We start from the raw sequence: 24,517 nt of genomic DNA, 5'->3' as shown, positions 1-24,517 counted from the left end.
AGGAACTAAAGGAAATTCGGGCCAGGGTCTAAGTCGAACCTCGGAGAAGATATTCTCTTTACCATATCCCTAAAGGGAAGACTTGTAGTGAATAGGGAACTCGTTACCTTGTCTTCATCTACATCAGTAACACCCAAATGTTAAAGAGTTAGTTAGTCCACTAGAGGAAACTGAGAGCCAGAGCAAGGGACTTGGCCAATGTCACTCAGAGACTGAGACACTCCCACCGTTCACGTTTCGCCAGCAAGGCGATTACATATAGGAGGATGGCAGTGCTTCCTTCCCCGAACCTCTATCTGTACCAACTCTCAGCTGACCTTCCCGCTTCCATTTCACAGGTGAGGCTCAGAGTGGGAGACAGACTTGTCCAAGGTCACACAGTGGGTTGGGGGCGGAGCCGGGATTGGAACCTGGACCTCTGTTCGCTCTCTCAAACCCCCCAAGCCCCAGTGCGGGGCTGGAAGCTCTACTCACCGGCAGCTCTGGAGCCGCTTCCCGCCTCAGGCCGGGGCCCCGAGGGCCAGACCCTTGCCAGATCCCTCGCGCCTCCTCTAGACACCCAGCCTACGCCCCCACGGCTCGAGCGGCTTCTGCCTCTAAGCTTCAGGCGCCGGCAGGCCCCCACCCCCGCGCCGGCCACGGAGCGCTCACCTGGGAACCCGCGCTGCTCCGGGAGCCCCGCCCCGGGGCCCGCCCCCTTCCCGCCCCTGCGCCCTGGGCCGCTCTCGCCCGGCCTACGCCTCGTCTCGGTAGCCACGCCACTTCCTCATCCGGGATCGCGCCGGGGGCGGGGCGTCGCGTGTGGTTTCTCTCTCTGGCCACATCCCCGCGTCTCTCTCGCCCATGGCCGGATGGCCGCCAGCCCAAGGGAGGAAGTCCTTTACCTAGCAGACGATCCGAAATAGCTCATTGCCCAAGAGCTTCGTTTCTGACTTAGTGATTCTCCAGCTGGTGAAACCCGGGCGAGTCTCCCCCAATCTCGCTGAACTCCATTTCCTTGTGTATAAACGAGATTAATGACTAGCCTGGTCTCCCAGGGCTACTGAGAGGCGCAAAAGACAATTTCTGAGAGACTTTTGTAAAATGCAAGGGGATGAGCACATGAGATTTAGTGCGATGACCCCTGCTGAGAAGTATCCACTTTGGAAGTCTTTTCAAACCCTTCCAAACCACAAAAGACATTCTGCGCCCCTCTGGTTATTAATAACAATAGCTGTCATGGCTTCGCAGACATCCTTATGCAATCGTCGCATTCCTAGTAGCTGGCAAATACCATCGAATTTCACAGACGCGGAAACCGATCCTGACTCCTCAGATGGAAACGAGGATGGATCCTGAGCCCTTCTAGTGCAACTTGCTCCGAAAGCGGAACATTTAACCAGTGTCCTCATGTCACACCCAAGGCTCAGCCTAAACTCCCATCTGTCGGTACATCTTTCCTCAAGGAGAGAGCCATAGCTGACCAAGGGCTCCTGACAAGTTGCCAGCTCCACCTGTTACCACCTGGTCCGGTTCACCATATTTCTCACCTAGTCGTCTGCAATTCTTCGGGGCCTCCCTGCTTCCACTCTGGCAGCTCCAGAGATCTTTTTATTACTGGAATCAGTGTTTTAGGTCACACCATTCCCCTACTAATCAAACTGACAACTACATCTAAATGACACCCCTACATCCAGTCAGTTACAGCGCCTTGTTTTAATTTCTTCGTAGATTTAACAATAGCTGTACCAGTTTCCTATAGTTTTGAGGAAATTTACCGATGTCGAAAGAAAAAAGCGTGGTACACCACTGGGATACTTGTAAGTGGGCCAAGACACCCTTGTGGCAAAACAAGCAAGAACTTCCTTAAGCATGAATGCCTTTTCCAAGAGATGTCCATAATTGGTGTTATATCTTAGAAATGCAAAACTTATATTTTGGGGGGTTTTTTTGGCGGCTGGATGATATGTGGATCTGAACCCGTGACTTGGTGTTATAAAGCTGCAGTCTAACCAACTGAGCTAACTGCCCAGCCAACTTTTTAATTTGGCAATTCTCATTTAAAAAGAAAAAAAAAAAAAAACCTTCAAAACTTTGAGGTTTTGGGGGCCGGCCCTGCCCCGTGGCTCACTCAGGAGAGTGTGGTGCTGGTAGCGCCGAGGCCGCGGGTTCGGATCCTATATAGGGATGGCCAGTGCGCTCACTGGCTGAGCGTGGTGCAGACAACACCGTGCAGAGGGTTGCGATCCCCCTACAGGTCCAAAAAAAAAAAAAATGTCATAGGGGTCAGCCTGTGGCTCACTCGGGAGAGTGTGGTGCTGATAACATCAAGGCCATGGGTTCGGATCCTTATATAGGGATGGCCAGTTAGCTCAGTTGGTTACCATCTGACAGAGAAATTTGAGAAAAGTGAAGTATCTTGTGCAAGGCTGCACAGCTAAAAACAGGCAACGTGTAGTTGCTTGTAACACAGCAATTGTAGAACCAAGGCAGGTCTTTAGATGCCCAGTCTAGGGGTTATCTTCTCTGGCCAGAGGTCCAGGTTCCAGTTCCGGCTCCGCCCCCAACCCACTGCGTGAAAACCTTGACCAGTTTTAGATAATAAAAACAAAAACAAAAACCTCAGTTTTTTTTTTTTTTTTAAAGATGACCGGTAAGGGGATCTCAACCCTTGGCTTGGTGTTGTCAGCACCACACTCAACCAGTGAGCGAACCGGCCATCCCTATATAGGATCCGACCCCGTGGCCTTTGTGTTATCAGCACTGCACTCTCCCGAGTGAGCCACGGGCCGGCCCCGAGTGTCTACTTTTGCGCCCGATACTGCACTAGGTGCTGAGCATAGAGTGATGAACAAAGCAGACAAGGGTGGGAGGGGACAGATAATAAATGAGTCAATAAACAGATAAAACACGGTTGTTTCAGCTAGTGTTAAAGCTATGAAGAAATTAACACAAGGTTCCGTAATCAACTGGAGGCAGGGGTGCCATTTAGATTTAGTAGTCAACGTGATTAGATGAAACAGGGGAATGGCGTGACCTAAAACACAGATCCCAGTTATAAAAAGATCTCTGGAGCTGCCAGAGTGGAAGCAGGAAGGCCTCGAGAGCTGCAGACGTCCAGGTCAGAAAAATGGTGGACTGGGTGGAAACAGGCACTGGACACCGGGATTCAGCAGTAGAGCCAAAAGTGTGTTTCCCTTTAAGAGTCCGGGCCGCAGGGACGGGGTTGAGGGAAGCTGGCTCTCGCAGAGGGCGAGAGATCCAGTGCGGGAAGAGCCACTCCTCGGAGTGCGCGCGCGCGGTGCGGAGGTGGGACTTGGGCGAGTCCGCATGGCTGGCTCGGGCCCCGGATGAGGAAATGCGGGGGGTGGGGGTGGGGGGAGAACCATAGAGACGAAGAGGCAGTTGCAGCATGAGCGCCCCCAGACTCTCTCGTCTCGGTAGGCTCAGGTAGAGTTGGCGGAGACCGGGCTGCGGCTGGGCTGGCTGAGCAAGCTCCGGCCGCGGAGCTGCCCTCAGGGTAAGAGGCTGCGGGCTGGAAGGCTTCGGTGTAGCCTTCCTGCCTCACTCCGTCCTGAGGAGACCCTCCGCTGGGCGGTGCTGGCTAAAGGGGAGCCTGGGCCCCCGCCCTATCCGCGAGCGGTAAGGAACGGAGGCTGCGCTGCGGGCGGCGAAGCGACTCAGGGAGAGGGAGGAGACCAGGCCCCGCGTCGGTAGGGAGAAACGGCTTCTCCGAGTTACAGCTCCGACGTGGGAGAGAGCCTCTGCTTAACCTCGATATGGCTTGAGACCCCCAAGTTCTCGGGGAGGAGGAAGGCCCTTGTCGCGGGCGTGCGCTCTTCCTTTGCTCTCCGTTTGTCAGCAGAGGGAGACCCACTCCTAGCGTGTGAGAGAGGGATTCTGAACTTATTCTAATGAAGAATAAAGGATAATCCCTAAACAAGACCTTTCCCCCCGCTTTGGTCAGCACACCCCAGACGTTCAACTTGCCGAAAAGTGACACAGGGGATCTTCCATCCCTGTGATAGACTTACCTTCCCTGTTTTATTTTTTACCTTTACCCCAAGGTATAAAGAAGAAAACCCAAAATTCATGTTACTTTAAGTCAGCCTTTCTCCCCGTACCCCAGTCATGCCCACAGGGGGAGCCTCGCTTCTCTTCCCTAATTCTGTTGGTGTGCGGTGAGCTCCTTTCCCTTGCACAATTAAGAGCATGGCTTTTGGAGTGTAATGGCTGCAAGCCTGTGTCTTCCACTTAACATCTTCGTGACCCTGACTAATTGCTTAACCTCTCTCAGTCTCTGTGAGCCCATTTCTAATGTGGGTACTCTTCCTAGAATTGCCATGAGAGCTAAGGGAGAATTTGTGTAAATGCTTGGTACTTAGTAAGTTTTTGGTATGTTATTGCTGTAACTGTAACTTGTTTTTTACAAAAAACAAAAAACTAATATCTTGCACAGAGAAGTTTTTTTCTGCGCATGTGTCCTCCCACCCCCATAGCAAGTGTTCAACTCACTTTTCTCACAGTAAAGGAAGACACCCCCCCCCCCAACACCCGCGGAGAAAGACACTTCCACTTTCCTTGGATCCTACCATATCTACTGCCCAAATTAACAGAGGGCCTCACCGAAAAAATCAGAAAAAAAGACTTAGCTTTGGGAAACAGGTCTGTACTCTTTAAGAGGGAGGGATGCCAGAAGCCAGCCTTTCCTTTGTCCATAGAAGTTATCGCTTTTTCCTGACTATTTAGAGATGTCCTCTCCCACTCCCCCTACTTGTTTGTGCTAGTGACAAAAAATCTTCCTTCTATCAACACCCCCTCCACCTCCTTCAAAAGAGGGCGATTCCAACTTATTCCTTTTGCTTGCTCTCCCAAGAAAAATAATACTCTATACCTTTGAAGAGAGGACTATTTCCTTCTGCATGTCTAGAGTGGCGCAGATGGTTTTTTTCCTCCTCTTCCTTTGAAAGAGATGAAAATCTTTTATGCAGGGAGTCTTTGTCAGTAGAAATCAGGAGCGTTTTCACTGTTTCACTCCCCATGTGGAGACAGAGGGATCCTTTTTCTGCATACTAAGAAAGGGAGGAAAAGGGAAACTGCATGAGGCTTTTGAGATTTCCTGCACACACCATGTTGAAGAGCTGGGCACTGTTTAGTATATGGACTTCCCTGCCTCACTTTCAGTTTGTCTTGAAATCTTGTTAAAAGACTCTTTTTTCTCTGTCCCTCAAGAAAAGGCCCCTTCTCCGAATTCCCTCATGGAGGGATTGACTACAGTGTCTGAATCATTGGAAATGAAAGCCCCTTTCTCAAGGTGAAAGGAGTGTTGTGAACTTCTGAGGGCCTGATCGTTATTGTGAGTATTGTTCCTTGACACAAACATGGCAGCGCCCAGTGTTATTAACAGCCCCTTTGCATTGGAATTAAAGGGAGACCTTCAGACTGGGGATTACTGGGGCACATGGTTTTCTGCTCTGCTGTTTTCTTTGTTTGATTGGTTTTTTTTGTTGTTGTTCCTATTTTTTTCTTACTGCTGTAAATTTTGTACCTCCAGAACTTTTGTTTTGGGGAGTGTTTGAATGACTAAAGAAAAAATTGTCACTTTGTCAGGTTTTTAGTATCATAAAATGTATTCTAATGAAATTGAGAACCACAATCTTAATCCTTCAGGGATAGTTTTTTATTTTTTATTTTTTCATGTTTTTGTTATTTGGTGGGATAGGAATTAATACTGCCACATTACTTGAAGGCACACTAGAGAAAAGCTATCTTTTCTGTATGTAAAGTGTTCTTAAATTACCTCAAAGGCCTCTGAGTACTTGCAGAGAGGATTAGTCTGAGCACTGCACCACTATTGTTGGTGTCTGCAGGTGTGCTTTGCTGAAACAAAGAAATAGAAGAGTTATTATTTAGAGTCATGGGATTTTTATGGGTGGCAGGACCCTTTGAGATTATTTTGTTTAACTTGTTTGTTTTACATGTGAAAAACAATCCCAGGAAAGTTCACTTAACTTTTACTTAACACACTCTAGGCAGAATAGGCACCCTGGCCTACTAACTTGGAGACCAGCAATTAGACTGCTCATAGCAGAGCTGCTGCATTTGAAACAGAAAGACTGTGAGATAATTGCTCTCAACTCAAAAGAATTTCTTCTTTTATTGAAATAACTTTACTGCACACTCCCTGTAAATATTAGTAATTTTTTTCCAGGAATGAGTCCATTCCCTAAAGTCTAATACTTATTGGTGTTATGGTAAAGATGACAAGCCAGTAGCAGCTGAGAAGAGTCCAGCATAAATCTGATTTATTTTTTGCTTATATCTCAAACTAGATAATTATCTGGTGTCCTCACCCAACAGGTTGGTTATAAATCATTAGTAAAGATTAAGCTGTAAATCCTTGTCTACATTTTATAAGCATGTGTTACTCTTTCCTTTTACTTCAAGTTTATACAACACTTTAATGTAATGTAAAAAACTTTAATAGTTGAGGCAGAGAGCTGACAGTTGAAAAGATACTGATAAAGGGATAGTAAACTTAGCAGATGTTTTTTATTGCTGTTCTTGAGAAAAATGGTTAGAATAAATTTTAACGTAATACATACTCACTTTTAAAAAAAAGTCATACAGATAAGTCATTGGTAATCCCATCACCCAAGGTAATATTGTTGATATTTGGTTTATATTCTTGCAAACATTTTTCTAGTGCATTGTATTTTACCAAAATAAGAGACCTGATGTTTATTTAGTTTAATAAAATATCCTGGGCAGCTTTCTATTTAGAGAGATATTTCCACATCATCATTTTTTATTGCTCCATTGAATTCAGAAATTTAGTTTTAAAGAACTTGAATGTCTTCTTAAAAATGTGTTCTGGTCTTGTGGCATTACCAGTATTTTGATAGATGTGAGCTAGTGAGCTGAGAATAATTTTAATCTACTTTAGTCTTGCATCTAAATACCACTTCATCTCTGAGGGTTCCAGCTGTTGTTGTTCAAGAACAGTGTTCAGCTGTTCTTGGTAACTCAGCTGCAGATTCTGCTCAGAAATTTGAGATGCAGAATTGTACTAGGAGGAAGGGGAGGGAGTGATTGTTTTGCTTCCACAGCCAATGTGCCTAGTTGTTTTACAGGTTGAAAATTTTTAGAATTCTGTCCCAACGAGAGTATCAAGAGATGATAGCCTTATGGAGTTTGGCAGTTATCTTTGATGACCGAGGCTTTCAAATTCCGTTTTCGCCGATGCCAATTTGCATGTAGGTGCAGGCATAGAAAAGAAACAGCACTGTTCTCCCTGAGGAAAATTTTGAACCGTTTTGTGTGATTATCAGTATTGACTCTTTACGATAAAGATCTGTTTAGTAAAAGTGCGGTTGTGCATGACCCTATGTGGAGCAATGTTTGGAATGAAATCTTGAACTAGGACTGTGGGGATGGAAAGGAGTGGGATTTCTTAGAGACACTGCAGGAGCTGAGTTTATAGGCTACAGGTGCTGGTTGAACGGCCCGGAAACGGAAGGTCAGATGTGGTAGTGTCTGGGGATTCAAGTCTGAGCTCTAGAATAATGACAGTGCCATTGCTGAGAGAGGCAACAGGATTGAGAATAAGCACGTACATTTACTAAGGGCCTCTTATTGGTTTTTGTTTCTCATAGCTGTTTGCATATAAAAAGCCTGAATTATTCATCAGATCAAACGGGTTCTCTTTTAGACCTGTTAAACTTTGGGAGTGCCATACTTATGAGTGAAATGTAGATCAGAAATTGAGAGAAAGGTTGGTGTCAGGGACAGGTTTCCTTTTTTATAAATCAGCTTTGTTAAGATATAATTCACATACTATACATTTCACCCATTTAAATTGTACAATTCAGTGGTTTTTGGTATAGTCACAGAGTTGTATAGCCATTACCACAGTCAATTTTAGAACATTTTTATTATCCCAAAAAGAAATTGTGTCCATTGGCAGCAACTCCCTACTTTTCCAGCAGTCCCACCCTTAAGCAACCACTAATCTTTCTGTTTCTATAGATTTGCCTATTCTTGACATTTTATACAAATAGGATCTTATAATATGTGGTCTTCTGTGACTGCCTTTTTTTCACTTAGCATAATGTTTTCAAGGTTTGTTCATGTTGTAACATGCATTAGTTATTTCTTTTTATAGCTGAATAATATTTTATTGTATGATTATACCACATTTTGTTTATTCGTTCATCAGTTGATGGATATTTGGGTTGTTTCCACTTTTTAGCTATTGTGAGTAGTGCTGCTGAGAACATTTGTGTACAGGTTTCTGTGTGGACATGTTTTTTGCATATATACCTACTAGTGGAATAGCTGTATCATATGGTAACCCCATGTTTAAAAGGACAGTTTTGAGTCATCCTTATATCAGAGAGGCTACAGGAAAAGGGCCGGTCATCAAGAAAGTGAAGCCTAAAAAGGGAGGAGTCAATATTAACTTTTGAGAATACCCATACCTCAGTGGTAGGCAGGGGAAGAGCTCCCGGGCACAAGGTGGCAGAGAGACCCAATGAGCTGATCTCAATCAACAGATCTGCTCTTTTACAGTATCCTTTCTTATTTTTGTACCTTTTCTTCCAATCTGTATGTGGTATGACAACCAAAAACTGGATTGTGTATATTGTTGAGGAAGGGAATCTGAACCAGATTAAAATCGAGCATTTCCTACTTATTTTTGGCCTCAGGGAGCAATTTTACCTCATCTCTGCTTACCGCGCACACACACACACACACACACACATGTGCATTCACAAATAGCCTAAAATCTTAAGTGCCCCCAGAAAGCCAGGAGCTAGAGGATGGAAGAGAAAATTCTAACGCTAAGAGGGATACAGTTCTCTCTGCATTGTTTATGAAAGCCTTTCACATCAAGAATATCATTTGATTCTCACTCTGCTCTTGTACACAATAGCTTCTCTCTCCTTGCTAGTTTTTTGTTTTCATTTTTTTTTTTTTTTTTTTTTTTTGTCTTTTTCGTGACCGGCACTCAGCCAGTGAGTGCACCGGCCATTCCTATATAGGATCCGAACCCATGGCGGGAGCGTCGCCACGCTCCCAGCGCCGCACTCTCCCGAGTGCGCCACGGGCTCGGCCCTGTATTCAGTTTTTTTTTAATCAACCCTCCTGTGTTAGTTAAATGTCATGAATCAGCAATCTGATTTCGTCTAATTTCTGTATTTTAAGTTGGTAGTATAACTTTATATCCTTTTACCTTTTGGGAGCCTTCTTTAAAACTCATCTTCTCTCTCTTGTTTAGGGTTAGAGAAGGCATCAAGAATGAAAGCATGAAGTATCTTATTTGGTTAAACAATTTTTTCCTTGGTTAGGTCAAAGCAGATTTTGTTGTGGAAACCGCACACATTTGGTAGACTAAAATAGAAGAGTTACCAGCCAGGATACGCTGGTCCTGAGTATGTGTGTGTTTTGACTACTTTTATAATATAGAATGATGAACTACTTAGATTTAAATATTTTAGCAAATAACCTCTGTTTCCACCGTCCAGTTCAAGAAATGAAACATCAACATGGTAGAAGCCCTCTGGGTATACCCCCTCTTCCTCTCTGGTAACTATGTGATATTTTAGGCAGGTCACTTTTAACCTCTTCAGGTGTGGTGTTACAGTCTATAATGGAAAGATGATAGCTGCCCTAATTAGCTCACAGGGTTGTGAGAATCGAGTGAGTGGTGACTGTGAAAGCATTTGGAGAATCTCAGGATCTCAAGATGCAGGATAAAAGTCAAGAAAGATTCTGCTAAATGCTAAAGAGCTGGCTTGGTATTGTCTTGTGCTAGCCTGGGTAGAGAATAGTTCAGATATTTAGTAAGCAGTAAAGGAGTGGAGTTCCATTTCCTCCATATCCTCCTTCAAAGCGGCAAAATGTATCAAATTTCTTCAGAGTGCCTCAGTGTATATTCATTCAACAAGTATTTACTGAGTACCTACTGTGTGTCAAGCATCTATTCCAGGCAGTGGGGATGTAGTAGTGAACAAAATGGGTAAGGTACATGCCCTGAAAACAAATGGAAAACCATTTTTTCATTTTCTAATTTATGTTAGGTCTATACTAGGATGTATAGGCATGTCTTACCCTCATCTACATTTGCTGGCCGTTCATGTTTAAATAGAGAATTGTTCATAAGGCAGCATTTGAATTGAGATTGGACAGATACTTACTAAAGGTTAAAGTATTTTTTTATCCATAAATTCACAGTCTACTAAGGAGAAGTGTTTGGTGCCAGATAATACTGGCATTTGAAGTTGAATTTATTTTCCTTATTTTAACTGGTTTGAACTGAGACAGCTTTCTTCTACACTGTCAAGGTTTTAAACTTTTATCCCTTGCTTTGATTTGTGTCAGGGTGAACTGTTCAATGTAAAAGACTTGACTCCATAACCTACATCTGCCCTAATGTTGTCATCTGGAGTAGAGACTCAGCCAGTTCCACTTGATTCCTCCATGTCTGCTGTGGTACAGGAATTATACTCTGAACTCCCAGTAAGTGTCTCCAAAGAGCTTCATGCTGACTCTGAGCCAAGTGTAATTCCAGGTGATGTAAAACCTGGAGCCTCAAGTTCTCTTATAAGTCAGAGTAGGGCATTGCCCTTGGAGCTGCAGAGGACTCATGCAGAAAGTTGTTGTGAAGAAACTTTGGAGACCGTGGATCATGGGGTTGAGCCTGGGCAGTGTGGGCTACTGGACCCCACAGCAGGAGGTTGTATGGCTTTCGGGATCTTGGATAGGGAAAAGAAAACCAAGAGCATGGAACTGAAGGTCTTCAGAGATCAAGGGGACCAGGTGGAAGTTATAAGAGACCCCTGTGAGGAAACAAAGGAAGACCCATGTCAGCATTCCACAGCTGCTGAAGAAAAGGTCTGCCCAAGTCAGGTAAGAAAGGAAATCGGGATTCAGATGAGTTGAGTGTGAATGACAGCTTTCCAGAGTAAAACTTCTCATGATAAAATACAGATGCTGACAGGTTGCTTTTGATTTATTCTTGAAACATTTCCAAAATGTTGATTTTGATGTTAATTTTCTTTTGATGATCTTTTAAAACATTTGTGTCATATCAGACACTTGAAGAGAGGAAGTGTTTAGTAAAAAAAAAAAAAAAGTCACTTGTCTGAAGCAGCTACTGTATATGGAATGTTGAGTCTCTTTGTGAAAATCATATGGTACATCTGCATCTGATGTTAAGAAATGATGTGTAGGTGTTATAACACCAAAGTCAAGAGTTCGGATTTCTTACTGGCCAGCCACCAAAAAAACAAAACAAAACGAAGAAATGATGTGTACTCAATCTTTAAGTTTTGGTAGTGTCATTATTAGGGTGAAGTGTCACAGAGAAATCTTTGAGGGAGGCTGTTGACACAGGTAGGGCTTCATATGATGGATACCCTAGAGGGATCTCTGTATTTCAGGAGCTGGTCCTTAGCTTTGCAGGTCCAGAAACTTGACTTTTATCTTTCAGTATATCAGAGATGATGGTCTCCAAAGGACTGACTCATACTAACCTGCTTCATGAGAGACTAACATATAAATCAGAAAGCCAGTTCTTTAATTAATACACAGTGAGAAGTGGACTCATTACTTAATAGATATGGTCACACACTGGTGGTCAGTATGTCTTCTCTCTGTAGACAAGCCTACATTGGAAATCAAATTTCAGTCTGTGAGTTTGAAATTAAAGTAAGAGGGATTAGTTAGGTGAAAACAATGGTTAAGAGCTATAATAGCCTGATAGGCTCAAATCACTAAAGGAATATATCTGCCAAGTGGACTAGAAAACTTATTCTCTCCTCTGGATGGTGCCCTAGGCCAGTGGTCAGCAAACTTTCTGTAAAGGACAATATAGTAAATATTTTAGGCTTTGTAGGCCATATGGTTTCTGTTGCAACCACTCAGCTCTATCATTGTAACATAAAAGCAGGCATAGGCAATACATAAATATATTCCAACGAAATTTTATTTATAAGCACAGGTGGCTGGCCTGTGGGTTGTAGTGTGCTGACCCTTGCTGTAGACCCACTAATAAACTCATATTCTCTGGGCTTCCTGGGCTAGGCTCCATTCCCACCTGATAAATACATTATTTCTTTACACAAGATACAAGGTAATTGATTGTTGTTTGTAGGCTTTATACATCGACTGTAATTACAAATGAATGAAGCAGTAAGTAATACTTGAACATGATATCAAAGTTTATGCTGTGATGACTTACCCTTAAAATATAAAGTATAAAAAAAATTTTAAATGTGAAGTAAAATGGATACAGCATACATGCATATATGTATAAGAGGGGACTTCAAAAAGTTCATGGAAAGATTTGTATTATCTTTTAATTCTACTTTTCTTTTTTTTTTAAAGATGACCGGTAAGGGGATCTTAACACTTGGCTTGGTGTTGTCAGTACCATGCTCAGCCAGTGAGCTAACCGGCCATCCCTATAGAGGACCCGACCCCGTGGCCTTGGTGTCAGCAGCACCGCACTTTCCCGAGTGAGCCACGGGCCGGCCCTTAATTCTATTTTTCAGTGAACTTTTTCAAGTACCAGCACGCACACACACGCACGCACACACACACCCACACCCACACACACCCACACCCACACACACCCATCCATACCCATCCATCTAAGAACTGGATTACTATCTCCCTGTTCTTTTTTTAAATCATCCCTTTTCTTCCAGCTCCACCAGAGATAAATGCTATTTTGAATTGTATAAAACAAAATGAAATTTTATAGACATAAATGTAAGATTTTGTACTTGGTTCCAAAAAGTGAACTTTGCAAGTAAAAAAGGCAGAAATACTTATGGGGAGACAGAAGACCTACAGGTTTTAACACATCAGTTAGAATTGACTTTGTGGTATGACTACGAAGAAAAGACAATTTGCTCTAATGTCATTAACAGAAATGTGTTACCTGGGCTGAGAGGTGGTGGTTGTGCTCTGTTTTATACTGGTTAGGCTATAGCTAGAGTATCATACTCTGTTCCCTGTGTATAGAAAACCAGGATTGCATTCATGATTAAGAATTCACACAAATGACACAACCTAAAAACACGCCATTGGAGGCTGGGTTCCTGGGTGTCTGACTTATGAAAGAAAACAGTCAAGAAAAATGCAAGAAGCCTTCTAGAAGTTGGAGGACTATCCAGCAGAAGTGGTCCTGTTGGGCACAGTTAGGCTCAGTGAAAGACGTGGGGCAGCGTTAGCTCCTCATTGCTCTCAGGTCACAGGACTCTTTGGAAATCTGAACAAACAGTACGACCTTTCAGAAAAGCTGACATACCATTTGCATACCATTTTAGAAGATTTGCAGACTCTGGACCTGCTTGGACCTCAAGATAGAACTCTTCTTAGAGATTGACAAAACACCACACAGTCAAAAGACAACTGACAAATTGAGAAAACATATTTGCGACATATATCACAGAAAGGACTTATATTTCTAATATATAAACAACTATTGAATTGATGAATGAAGAACTAAAACCCAATAGAAAAACAGGGAAAAGACTTGATATCATTCTGTGTGTGTGTGTGTGTGTGTGTGTGTGTGTGTGTGTGTGTGTGTGTGTGTGAGAGAGAGAGAGAGAGAGAGAGAGAGAGTGTTGCTTAAACATGTGAAGAGATGATCAGCCTCACTCTAATATAGAGAAATGCAAAGTTAAACAAACTGAGATACCACTTTTTACCTATCAGATTGGTGAAAATGAAAAAATATGACAACACATCTGTTTAGCAAGGCTATGAAGACACGCCTATTTTCATACATCACTGGTGGGAATGTAAACCAACATAACCTTTCTGAAGAAGAATTTGGCAGTACTTAAAACTACATATGCCCTGACCTATTGATCCAGCACTCTGGTTTCTAAGAATCTATCCTGGGCTGGCCTGTGGCTCACTTGGGGCAGAGTTGTGCTGATAACACCAAGGCCACGGGTTCAGATCCCTATATAGGGATGGCCAGTTAGCTCACTTGGGAAAGCGTGGTGCTGACAACACCAAATCAAGGGTTAAGATCCCCTTACTGGTCATCTTTTTTTTTTTTTTTTTTTTTGTCTTTTTCGTGACCGGCACTCAGCCAGTGAGTGCACCGGCCATTCCCATATAGGATCCGAACCCGCGGCGGGAGTGTCGCCGCACTCCCAGTGCCACACTCTCCCGAGTGCGCCACGGGCTCGGCCCGTCATCTTTTAAAAAAAAAAAAAAAAGAATCTATCCTGAAGATGCACTTTTCAATGGTATGAAAATACTTTGTAGCGGTTTGTAATTGCAAAATATTGGAAACGACTTAAATGTCCATTTATTGGAGAGAGATTGAATAAACTATAATGTATGGTATATCCGTACAGGGAGTACTATGCAGCTATAATAAAGAATGAGGAGGATCTCCATGTATTGATATGGATTTCCAGGTGTGTCAGGGACCCGCAAGACCGCTTCAAAGTTTTGTAATTCACTAGAACTCACAGCACTCAGCATTTTGTTGTACTCACAGTTAAGATTTGTTACAGTGAAAGGATATAGAGAAAATCAGCTAAGGGAAAAGGGGCATAGAGCAAAGTCAAGAGGAAATAAGGTGCAAGCTTCTAAGAGTCCTCTTCTAATGGGGTCACTAGAAACTTAACCTGTTCCAGGAACAAATTGTGATGACACATGTGAAGTGTGGTCTACAATGGAAGCTTGTTAGAGATTAGGTGCCCAGGGTTTTTACTGGGGTCTAGTCATGTGGGCTTCCTCTGCCTGGCACATACTAAAATTCTAGACTCAGAGGAAAGCAAATGTTCAGCATAAACCACATTATTTTTTAGGCACAGTGAACCACTGCTATCATTTAGGGAATGGTGGAAACTCTCCTGAAATTTAATTCCCAGACTCTAGCCAAGGCCAAATTTATAAACAGGCCTTTCTGAGGATAGCAGTCAAGCCTGGTATGTTGACCTTTTTCTGCAAACTAGGTTATACCGTTACTGAAAAAAGTAGAATGCAAATGAATATCTATAGTGTCCTTCCTTTCATGCAAGAAAAAAGGGGAAATAAGCATGTATACAAGTGTCCCCTCATTTGTATAAAACCCACACAAATGTACACACAGTAAGGATAAACTAGAATCTACTGAGTTTGATTACTTGGGAGCAGGGTGGAAAGAATGGGGAAAATGGGGAATGGGAATGAGATAGAAGGGATGGGAGAAAGTGATGCTTCTGTAAGTGCATCTTTTTGTATAGTTCTGACTTGATACTTGAATAACTTAAATAACTAATTAGACAACTAGAATGTAAAGGGGGGGATCCCAAAATTAAAAACAAACTGTAACAAATGAATCTAACTGTTACAAATAACAAAATTACATGGGAGGTGGGTAGTCCAAGTAACTTGGGGAAACAGTATTTTGACTATATACTCTTAAAACTAATGCCAAAGAAGAACAAAAAAAATTTAGTGAATTTGTTTTTCACAGGGGCAATTGACTTAGCAATTCCTTTTTTTTTTTTGCACCTGGCCAGTACAGGGATCCGAACCCTTGACCTTGGTGTTATAACCCCATGCTCTAACCAACTGACCTAACCAGCCAGCTCGTTAGCAATTCTTAAACAAAGTAGTTATGTGTATTCTAGGTCTGAGCAAATAAGTAAACATATTGTGGATAATGAGAGCCAGCTTTCTCTCTCTTAGAGAAGGAAATTATAAGGACGGAGAGGGGAGGCTACAGTGAACTGTGTGGTGTCAAATTAAATTAGCTACCAGTATGAGCTTAGAGTTATTAATATATACAGATAGATATAGAAATATGTGAATGTGGGTGTGTGAGATGGGGTCTAGAAGCAGTGACAGACACCTCATAGCAATGAGCACATCTAATACCCCGGTCTTGGTTTCTACTCATCTTCCAATAAAAGGAGCCTAGACTCCTTGGAGAAATGGCTGTTCCAGGGCAAGAGAGGAAAAAACAAGGTGAGTCTGGAATAATTTGTGGTGAAATGCTCAGAAAATTATGGGAACATATCAAAAGTACACCAGGGCCAACTTGCAGGGATTCCCAATGGCCAAATCTGGGTGAGTTGAGCTTAAAATAAGTCATAGTGATGAATTATAACCTGTAAAATAAACAAATATCCATGAGTCCATACTGATATAAAACAAATATATATTGAGAAAAGAGAAGTCTTATAAAATCCCAATTAATAAATATATAGGGAGTGTTGTAAATAGAAAATCACCATTTGGCAACCATCACAGTAATAATCTCAAGCAAGAACCATCAATGGATGTTCAAACTAGTGGCTAAAAGTTTGAATGAGAAACAGAAATATTTACATAATCTCAAAGTATCTCCCCAGAAGATATCTATTAATTTCAAGGGTGGAAATAGTGACTTTACTGTGGAGAAACCTGGCAGACCCTGGCTGAACCATATGATTAAGTTTGCCTCTCCAGGAATGAGGCATCCCAACACCATGTGCCTCCCGATAGAATGTGTTGAGAGGAACCAGCATCACTTCTTTGGTATTTTGCCCCAAAAATACATATCTAGAATCTAATCACAAGGAAACATCAGACAAACCCAAACTGAGGAACATTCTCTTAAAAAATGTCAAGGTCATGAAAAATTAATACCTGAAGAACTCTCATACCAGTTTTAAGGAGCCAGGATTGGATCCTGTTCCAGAAAAAGGATGTTATTGGGCCCTTGACGAGATTTGAATAAGGTCTATAGATTAGTTGATATTATATTAGTATTAATTTACTGATATTGATAATTGTACTGTGGTTGTGTAAGATGTTAAAAGGGGAAGCTTGGATGAAGGCTATACGGGGAATTTTTAAAAGAATATTTGCAAAATTTTTGTATATCTGAAATCATTTCTAAATTAAGTGTTTAAAAACATCTAAAATTAAAAAATACAATAATAATAATCATAATAAAAACTCTTCTTGGGCCGGCCCGTGGCTCACTCGGTAGAGTGCGGTGCTGATAACACCAAGGCCCCGGGTTCAGATCCCATATACGGATGGCTGGTTCGCTCACTGGCTGAGCGTGGTGCTGACAACACCAAGTCAAGGGTTAAGATCCCCTTACCGGTCATCTTTTAAAAAAAAAAAAAAAAAAAAAAAACTCTTCTTGGTAGAGGCAGACAGAATTTAACTCAATATCAGAGGTAGTTTTTAACAGGCCAGTCTAGAAATGGAGCAGGTTGCTGGGAGAAGTCATGTTTATGAAGAGGCCAAGTGACTGTATTTCAGGAATGTAGCAAAGGGGATTTTAGTTCGGATAAGCAACTTCAGAGGACTTCTTTTCTATCCAAAGATTCTGTGATTTTTCAGGTAATCTTTGATCTATCTTTAGCATCATTCCACAGAGTTCTTTTCCTTCAAGTATTCCTTTTGTGGGCAACTGGCTCAGTTTGGGTGAAGAGTCCTTATAGATTACTACTTACTCAACCTTCCTCCATCTCTCTAGACTTAAAATCAAAGTAGAAAAGGTAGCAGTTTCAAGGGAGCATGGGTTCAGTAATAAGAATTTCTTTCTGATTATAAAAGACAGCCACCTAGGCTTCAAGTTATCTGTTGCATGAATTGAAGTATTTTGTTAAAATTTAGTCTGCTTGGTGGGTTTCCCAGTTCATGGTGAAAAGCACCAGTATTTAAAAGTAGAGGTTTACACTTTTCTATATCTTGGGCTATAATGAAACCTAAACTGGTTTTGTTAAATATACATTTTATTTACTTATTTAATCTTAAGGTTATTATGAGTTTTGTTGTTGTTAGAAGAAAAACAACAAAATACATGATTACTTTATGAAGCAACTTTTAAATGTTGGTCTTAACTTTTTTTTCCTGCTTTTTTTATTGTGATAAAATACACATAACAAAACTTACCGTTTTAACCGTTTTTAAGTATACAGTTCAGTGGTATTAAGTACATTCACATTGCTGTGTAACCATCACCACCGTCCATCTCCATAACTTTTTTCATCATCCCAAACTGAAACTCTGTTCCCATTAAATAGTATCTGCCCATATCCACCTCTCCACACTCTTGGCAGCCACCATTCTACTTTCTGCCTCTGTGATTTCACCTACTCTAGGTAACCTCAATAAGTGGAATCATAACGGTATTTATCCTTTTGTGACTGGTCTTAACATTTTTCGAAGATCTGCTTAAAAAGTTAAAATAAATATTCCAATCATGAAATAAATATTTCAGTCATGAAAAGATAAACTAGCAAAAAATAATTCTTTCCTGCCTTATGATTATGTCAAAGATGTAAAAAACTTGTAACTAATAATTTTGTGCTTTGATCAGGAACACCCTATTTTGGGAAAGGGGAGAAGAAAGGCAAAAAAAGAGAGAGAAGTATCGAAGAACAGGCACAGTGGAAGGGACAGCTGCAAGAGCCAAACTAAATTGTGAAAGAATGTATTCACTTCTGAACTCCACTCTTGCAGGAGAAAGGTTAAAACTATAGTGCATGCAAAGGTTACCACCCAGAATGTGGAAAAGATTGGTCTTATTTAAGAACTGTGCACCAAAGATATAAAAAGATGTCTGGGTGACATCTCACATGGATGATTTAGTATTGAAGACTGTACCATGCTTGGGTTTTTTTGCTTGTTGTTTGGTGCTTAGATATTAGCTTGTAGAGTGCTAAACATATATTTTGCTTTCTTTTTTTCCATAATGGTAGATGCGTGGGTTGAATGTGTTGCAAAATCTTTGTTTCTAGGATATAATGCTTCACTTGTGCTCAACACAGACACAGAAATAATTCTGAACTATCTTTTAGCTGTAACATATGAAGGACCAGTATACATTTTTTGACAGATATTTGAAGACATATGGAGAGGGGACATCAAATAAGGAAGCACAATGAGTGTTAATCATTTGAAGCATGTTATGCTATTGGAGAAACTTCTTTTTTAATGGCATGTTCATAACAGGCACAGTTTTGTGTCATTTATGTGAATTTACTTCAATGAAAGGTTGTTGCACTACATGCCCATTAAGCTTACTACTTCTAACCTTGAGAGTCTTTGATCCTATGGGAACTTTGCAACAGTGTGAAGGAGTTTGCTTTTTGTTTAAAAGGAAATTTTCAAAGGAAAGAATTCAATTTTTCAGTGATTTGTCCTCATTTATTTGATGGGGAGGTCGGCTGGCCGGTATGGGGATCTGAACCCTTGAACTTGATGTTATAGCACCACACTCTAACCAATTGAGCTAAGAGGCCAGCTCAATTTTCAGTGATTTAAAGGTGAAAAATCTGAACTTCATTGGTTTAGTAGTAAAATTGGTGGCCATAAGCTGTTCTGTGCATCTGCCAGGGCACTGATGTCCCCACATTGATGGTTTGCCCGTGATTCTCATCTCATGTTGTTAAAAATATGTGACAGGGAATACCCAAAGCACATTGCTGAATTTTAGATTAGAGAATTGGTGAAATGATTAGGAGAGAGTTCTTAGATAATTCATTGTGGGGGGATGTTATTAAATATTTACCCATCTAACATAATTAGTGCCTTATTTAAAGTCACCAGTTTCTCTGAATTGACACGTGGAAGAGAATTTCTTTTTAAGCTGTGCAAAGATGATTTAAAGTTACTGTTTTACAGTTGTTCCTTTCTAGATATGCAAGTATAAGGAACTGAGAGATTTCATCTATAGATACAAAAGTTTCTTTCATTTTCACAGTCTTCTGAACTATGAAAGTAATCACAGCTGTTTCTACACATCAGGAAGTATCTCATTTGCTCCACATTTGGGCCTTGTAATTGCATGATTCAGTATATAGGCAATCCCATCTGTAGATGGGGCCATCGCTGTACTTCCCTTACTGATCCATCTCTGCCTCAGCTTGGGAGCTCAAGTTTGGAGGAACTTAGTGGGGTCTGGTTACAAGCAGGGCTCAAGGCTCAGAGATACCTCAGGCCCTGAGGAGTTTTAAACTATCCTGATTATAAAAGCTGAAGAACTCCATATATATTCATCTGCCTCCAGGTATGTATGTTTTTTTCTTGCTGTAAACTAGTCTCGTAGGAATGAATCAAAGAATTATATTGTTTCCAGGACAGACAGCCAACATTTAATGGGAAACAAGACCACAGATAAATAGTAAGTAAAAGAATGGTTTTCAAGACGCTACTAAAATCTGCCAAAACTTTGGAGAAGTGTGGTAAATTGATTTTGATTCCAAAACAGTGGACACGTAGATGACATGTTGGGTGCACAAGGCAGAGACTTTGCTGTCAGTTTGAAAAACAAATTGCATTATTACATGGCATTTCTTATGTTGTATAGTTTATTGAAAACCATAAACTATAGCAATTATCTCCCTTGATGGTGGGTTTTTTTGGTGTTTTTTGTTTTGTTTTGTTTTGTTTGTGGCTGGCTGGTATCACTTGATGTTGAAAGGGATCATGTGAACGTATTCTGAAGGTTGATTCATTCAAGACTGATTGTGCAAGAAATGTTAGTACATTGACATCAGATGTCAAGATTTAACTAAATCTATATGGTAGGAAGAAATGTTTAGGACTTTTACCTCTAGGAATCCTGCAAATTAGAGTATTTAACTGATAAAAATATTGTAGGAAAAGACAATTGTATCTGATAAATTTCTGCAAGTGTTTATTACATGACTGACTGACTTTGAGTGGTTGTAGGGGAGGGTTATAAAAGATTATCATGCTATATATATATCCATTATATGCAATTGGGCTGTTCTGTTCCCCTCTTCTGCACTCAGGGACCCAGACTGGCAGTGTTCCCACTTGATTTGGAGGTCACCCACCACTTTGGTCGGGTGTTCCCCTCACATCTGACCCCAGCCTCACACTCAGTTTCCTTTCCAATCCATTCAATTCCTGATCTTATTTGAGAACTCCAATCTTGTATGGTCTCCAGCCTTCTTGTGAGGGATAACTTGTTTTTCTTAACTCAGAACATTTTAAGAGAAGTCAGCAAGGCAGGCAAAGAGTGGAATGACTCACTCCTAGCTGCTTTTTCTCCTTGACTAACCAAGGAAAAGGGGACATGGCTGAAGCTTTGAGCTTGGCACTCCATCAGGGTATTTTGGGGACTCCAGCTGGGGATACTGCCTTAGAGCAATAGGTGGGGCAGAACTAAAATCCCAGCAACCCCTCTAGGGGCCAGAGCCAGGAAGGGTTAATTGCATGAGCTTGCCAGAGACCTCTGGAATCTGAAGGGATCATTATGTTACTAACCTGAGCTCAGCTTTCACTTTACAGGCTCTGGTAGCCTCAGAAAAGCTTGTGGTGGTAATCGTTCTAGACAACATACTGGAACCTGTTGGTGACAGTCCTATTCGCTTTTTTTGCCGAAAGGGATAACAAGTGTCTATGGTCTCATGAAGGATAGAAACTTCTGCTCATGGTGCACCCTATCCTGACAAGGTGTCTTACTAGGTGTTTTTTGTGGCTTCCATTTTTTCTTACGACCATCTGTAAGGTTGGTTACAGTACCATGTTGCTAGTATGTAAGAATCTTGGTGTTGGAACAGAGCTCTGTCTGGCTCCTCATCCCATCATCTTTTGCTCCTGCACTCTGCCTTTCCCTAAAGTTTTTTTTTTTTTTTTTTTTCTATAAAGCATTAACCTGGAAGTATTTTAAATGATATCTCTTCTCACACCTCAAACATTTGGCCTAAGGGCCGACCTGTGGCCCACTTGGGAGAGTGTGGTGTTGATGACACCAGGGCCACGGGTTCGGATTCCATATAGGGATGGCCAGTTAGCTCACTGGGTGAGCATGGTGCTGACAACACCAAGACAAGGGTTAAGATCCCCTTACCGGTAATCTTTAAAAAAAAAAATTGGCCTAAGAACTGGAAAAGTGTAGAATAGTATCATTTTGGAGAAAGGATCAAATGTAACTACAAATGTTTTCTCAACCTTTTATTTTGAAATAATTTGAGACAGAAAAGTTGATATAAAGAATTCCTTTGTAACCTGTCATGCAGATTCCACACATTGATATTTTACCACATTTGCTTTTTTTTTCTCCCTGAATAATTTTTTTTTTTTTTTTTTTCTAAAGATGACCGGTAAGGGGATCTTAACCCTTGACTTGGTGGTGTCAGCACCACACTCTCCGAAGTGAGTGAACCGGCCATCCATGGGATCCGAACCCACGGCCTTGGTGTTATCAGCACCACACTCTCCCGAGTGAGCCACGGGCCGGCCCTCTCCCTGAATAATTTGAGAGTATGGTTGCAGACATCATGTCTAAATACTTCGATGTGTATTTCCTAGCAAACTAGGACATTCTGTTACATGACCATAGTACATTAATCAGAATCAAGAAATTAACACTGATCTAAGTACTAATCCACAAGACGATATTTAAATTTGGCCAGTTGTCCCACAACTTTCTTTTGTAGCAAAAGAAAAAGTGTTCTGTACTTTTCTGGTTCAAGAAAATGTGAAACATTGTGATATTAATTTGTCATATCTCTTAGCATCTTTAATCTAGAATAGTTCCTTAGCCCATGACCTTGATACTCATGGAGAGTACAGGCAATTTATTTTGTAGAATTTCCCTCAATTTGGGTTTGTCTAATGTTTCCTCATGATTAAATTCTGGTATGCATTTTGGGAGCGGAAATATCACAGAAGTGATGTTGGTTCTTTTCAGTATGTTCTATCAGGAGGTGCATGGTGTTGGAGTGCCTCATACCTGAGGAGGAGAACTTTGAGCACTTGGCTTGGGTGGGATCTGTCAGGTTTCTCCACCATGAAGTTACTGTTTTCCCCTTTGTAATTAATAGGTATCTTCTGGGGAGATACTTTGAGACTACATAAATATTTCTATTTCTCATTCAAACTTTTAGCCGCTAGTTTTAATATCCATTGATTCTTGCCTGAGATAATTATTACTGTGATGGTTGCCAAATGGTGATTTTCTAATTCCATCATTCCTTCTGTGGTAAGTAAGAGCTTTCTCTTTTCTCCCGTTTGCAAATAAGTTCAGTCTGACTTCATGCTAGAATTCATACATTTTTTGCCAAATATTGTAGTGTTACATGTAAGTTATCTTGGAGATAATTGTTTTTATGTTCGAGCTCTGTAAAGTAATCCACACAAAAGTTTTAATAGGAAATTAAAGAATAGTCCTGTTTCATGTATGACATTTCATTCTAGTTCTTATCTCTCAGTTCCAGTGATAATGTTTTATTTTTCTCTGTGTCCAAATGTATTCGCCATTGCTTATATCTTCATTACTCCCTCCTGGGTTCTTTTTCTACCGTAGAAATTTGCTTAGAGCCCAAATGGCTTTTGCTTTTTTAATTTTTTAAGTGCTTATAAGAAGAAGGAAAAAAATTATCTAAAGCTTTAGATAAGCACTATGTCAGAATCTTGTACTTACTAATTAAGTCTATGTGAAAAAAACTTTTTAAGCCTTAGGACAGGGGAATAGAGGTGACCCAGAACGAGAGTTTAGTATAAGCAGCCATCTTTGATTGGTCAGAGTCTGCAGCTAATAAACCTGACAGAACCCTTACCTAAAGGGGCACCCAGGCAGTAGCCATGATGTGCACATTACGCCACTGCCCCTTCCCATTTTTCTGAATTTCTTCTGTAGGAGGAAACTGGTTGTCATTGATTGTGTGCTCCCTTCTGCCCTTCTCCCCTCATCTAAAGGGGGATGAAAAAAATAAATAAACCTTCTAAGAAGTTTGGACGGAAAATGAATTTATGGTGTCTAGAATGGTTAAGGACTGACATGTACCTGATTTTCTGATATTTTCCTTTCAAGTGAAATTAAAATTATATTGCAGCAATTTGTTTCTTGATTCAGAAGGCATTTATAGGGTTTTCTTTGTTTGTCAATCTGCAGATTGACATTTTAAACCTCTATTGTTGTCCAGACCTTGAAACACTTGGCTTTTCAGCTCAAATTCTGGAGTAGTAGTAGTTTTTCTTGATTATATTTACTTAAATTTGAGGTTTTCTTCAGTTCCTAATCCTTGTGACTGCTAGCAAATTTCCTGGAGTCATAAAGAGATCTCTCAAAGAATAATTAATATTCACAAGATCAGGTATCTCTGAATCGTCCTTGACCACTGGATTTTCTTACTGTAGGAGGATCTCCTGACATACTCCAGCCAAGAACTTTTATGCGTGGACCTTCCCGAAGATTTTCTAAGGAACAAAGGTATTTATTTCTCTCAAATCTTTTTATTTTTCCACTTACTACACACACTGTTTTAGTTCAGAGTTTCCATTTTGCAATGAGAATTTAAGGGTTATAGGTCCCTGCCTTGCAAGATGGACTTAACTATAGAAATTTCATGATATTGTCCGTGAATGTACTTGAACAAACACAGTGTTATCAAGCAGTTCTTTATTTTTGACAATAATTTGCATCCCACTTACTTTTTCTATAATGAGTCCCTCCCTATTGCTAGTATGTTGAACCCTTTTTGCTGATGTGAAATCTTTTATTTGATTTTATATAATCAAATGTATTTGCCAGTTTGGA

At 41.0% G+C, this 24,517-nt stretch overlaps 2 protein-coding genes across 12 annotated transcripts in view; one reads left to right on the top strand and one right to left on the bottom strand.

Annotated features, from left to right (window-relative positions):
• Window positions 1–684, bottom strand: part of DEPDC5 (DEP domain containing 5, GATOR1 subcomplex subunit) — a 127,026-nt gene extending 126,342 nt beyond the window's left edge. For 7 of the 8 annotated variants that reach the window (XM_063088138.1, XM_063088141.1, XM_063088140.1 and 4 more), the window contains exon 1: window positions 475–629. The gene's annotated coding sequence lies outside the window, so the exon portion shown is untranslated. Of the gene's footprint in view, window positions 1–474; window positions 630–651 lie in introns of those variants that run through there. The other variant, XM_063088139.1, reaches the window with a different exon arrangement.
• A 2,754-nt stretch (window positions 685–3,438) lies between these two features.
• PRR14L (proline rich 14 like) overlaps window positions 3,439–24,517 on the top strand; it is a 55,662-nt gene continuing 34,583 nt past the window's right edge. For 3 of the 4 annotated variants that reach the window (XM_063087278.1, XM_063087277.1, XM_063087275.1), the window contains exons 1-4: window positions 3,492–3,621; window positions 5,212–5,335; window positions 10,363–10,890; window positions 24,118–24,190. In XM_063087278.1, the coding sequence (XP_062943348.1) occupies window positions 10,414–10,890; window positions 24,118–24,190 (550 nt within the window). In that variant the 5' untranslated portion in view covers window positions 3,492–3,621; window positions 5,212–5,335; window positions 10,363–10,413. Of the gene's footprint in view, window positions 3,622–5,211; window positions 5,336–10,362; window positions 10,891–24,117; window positions 24,191–24,517 lie in introns of all 4 variants that reach the window. The other variant, XM_063087276.1, reaches the window with a different exon arrangement.

This window comes from Cynocephalus volans, chromosome 2, assembly GCF_027409185.1.
Source record: "Cynocephalus volans isolate mCynVol1 chromosome 2, mCynVol1.pri, whole genome shotgun sequence".
Lineage (NCBI taxonomy): Eukaryota > Metazoa > Chordata > Mammalia > Dermoptera > Cynocephalidae > Cynocephalus > Cynocephalus volans.
Note: the sequence above shows the minus strand (reverse complement) of the source record. Positions and strands in the feature narration are given on the sequence as shown.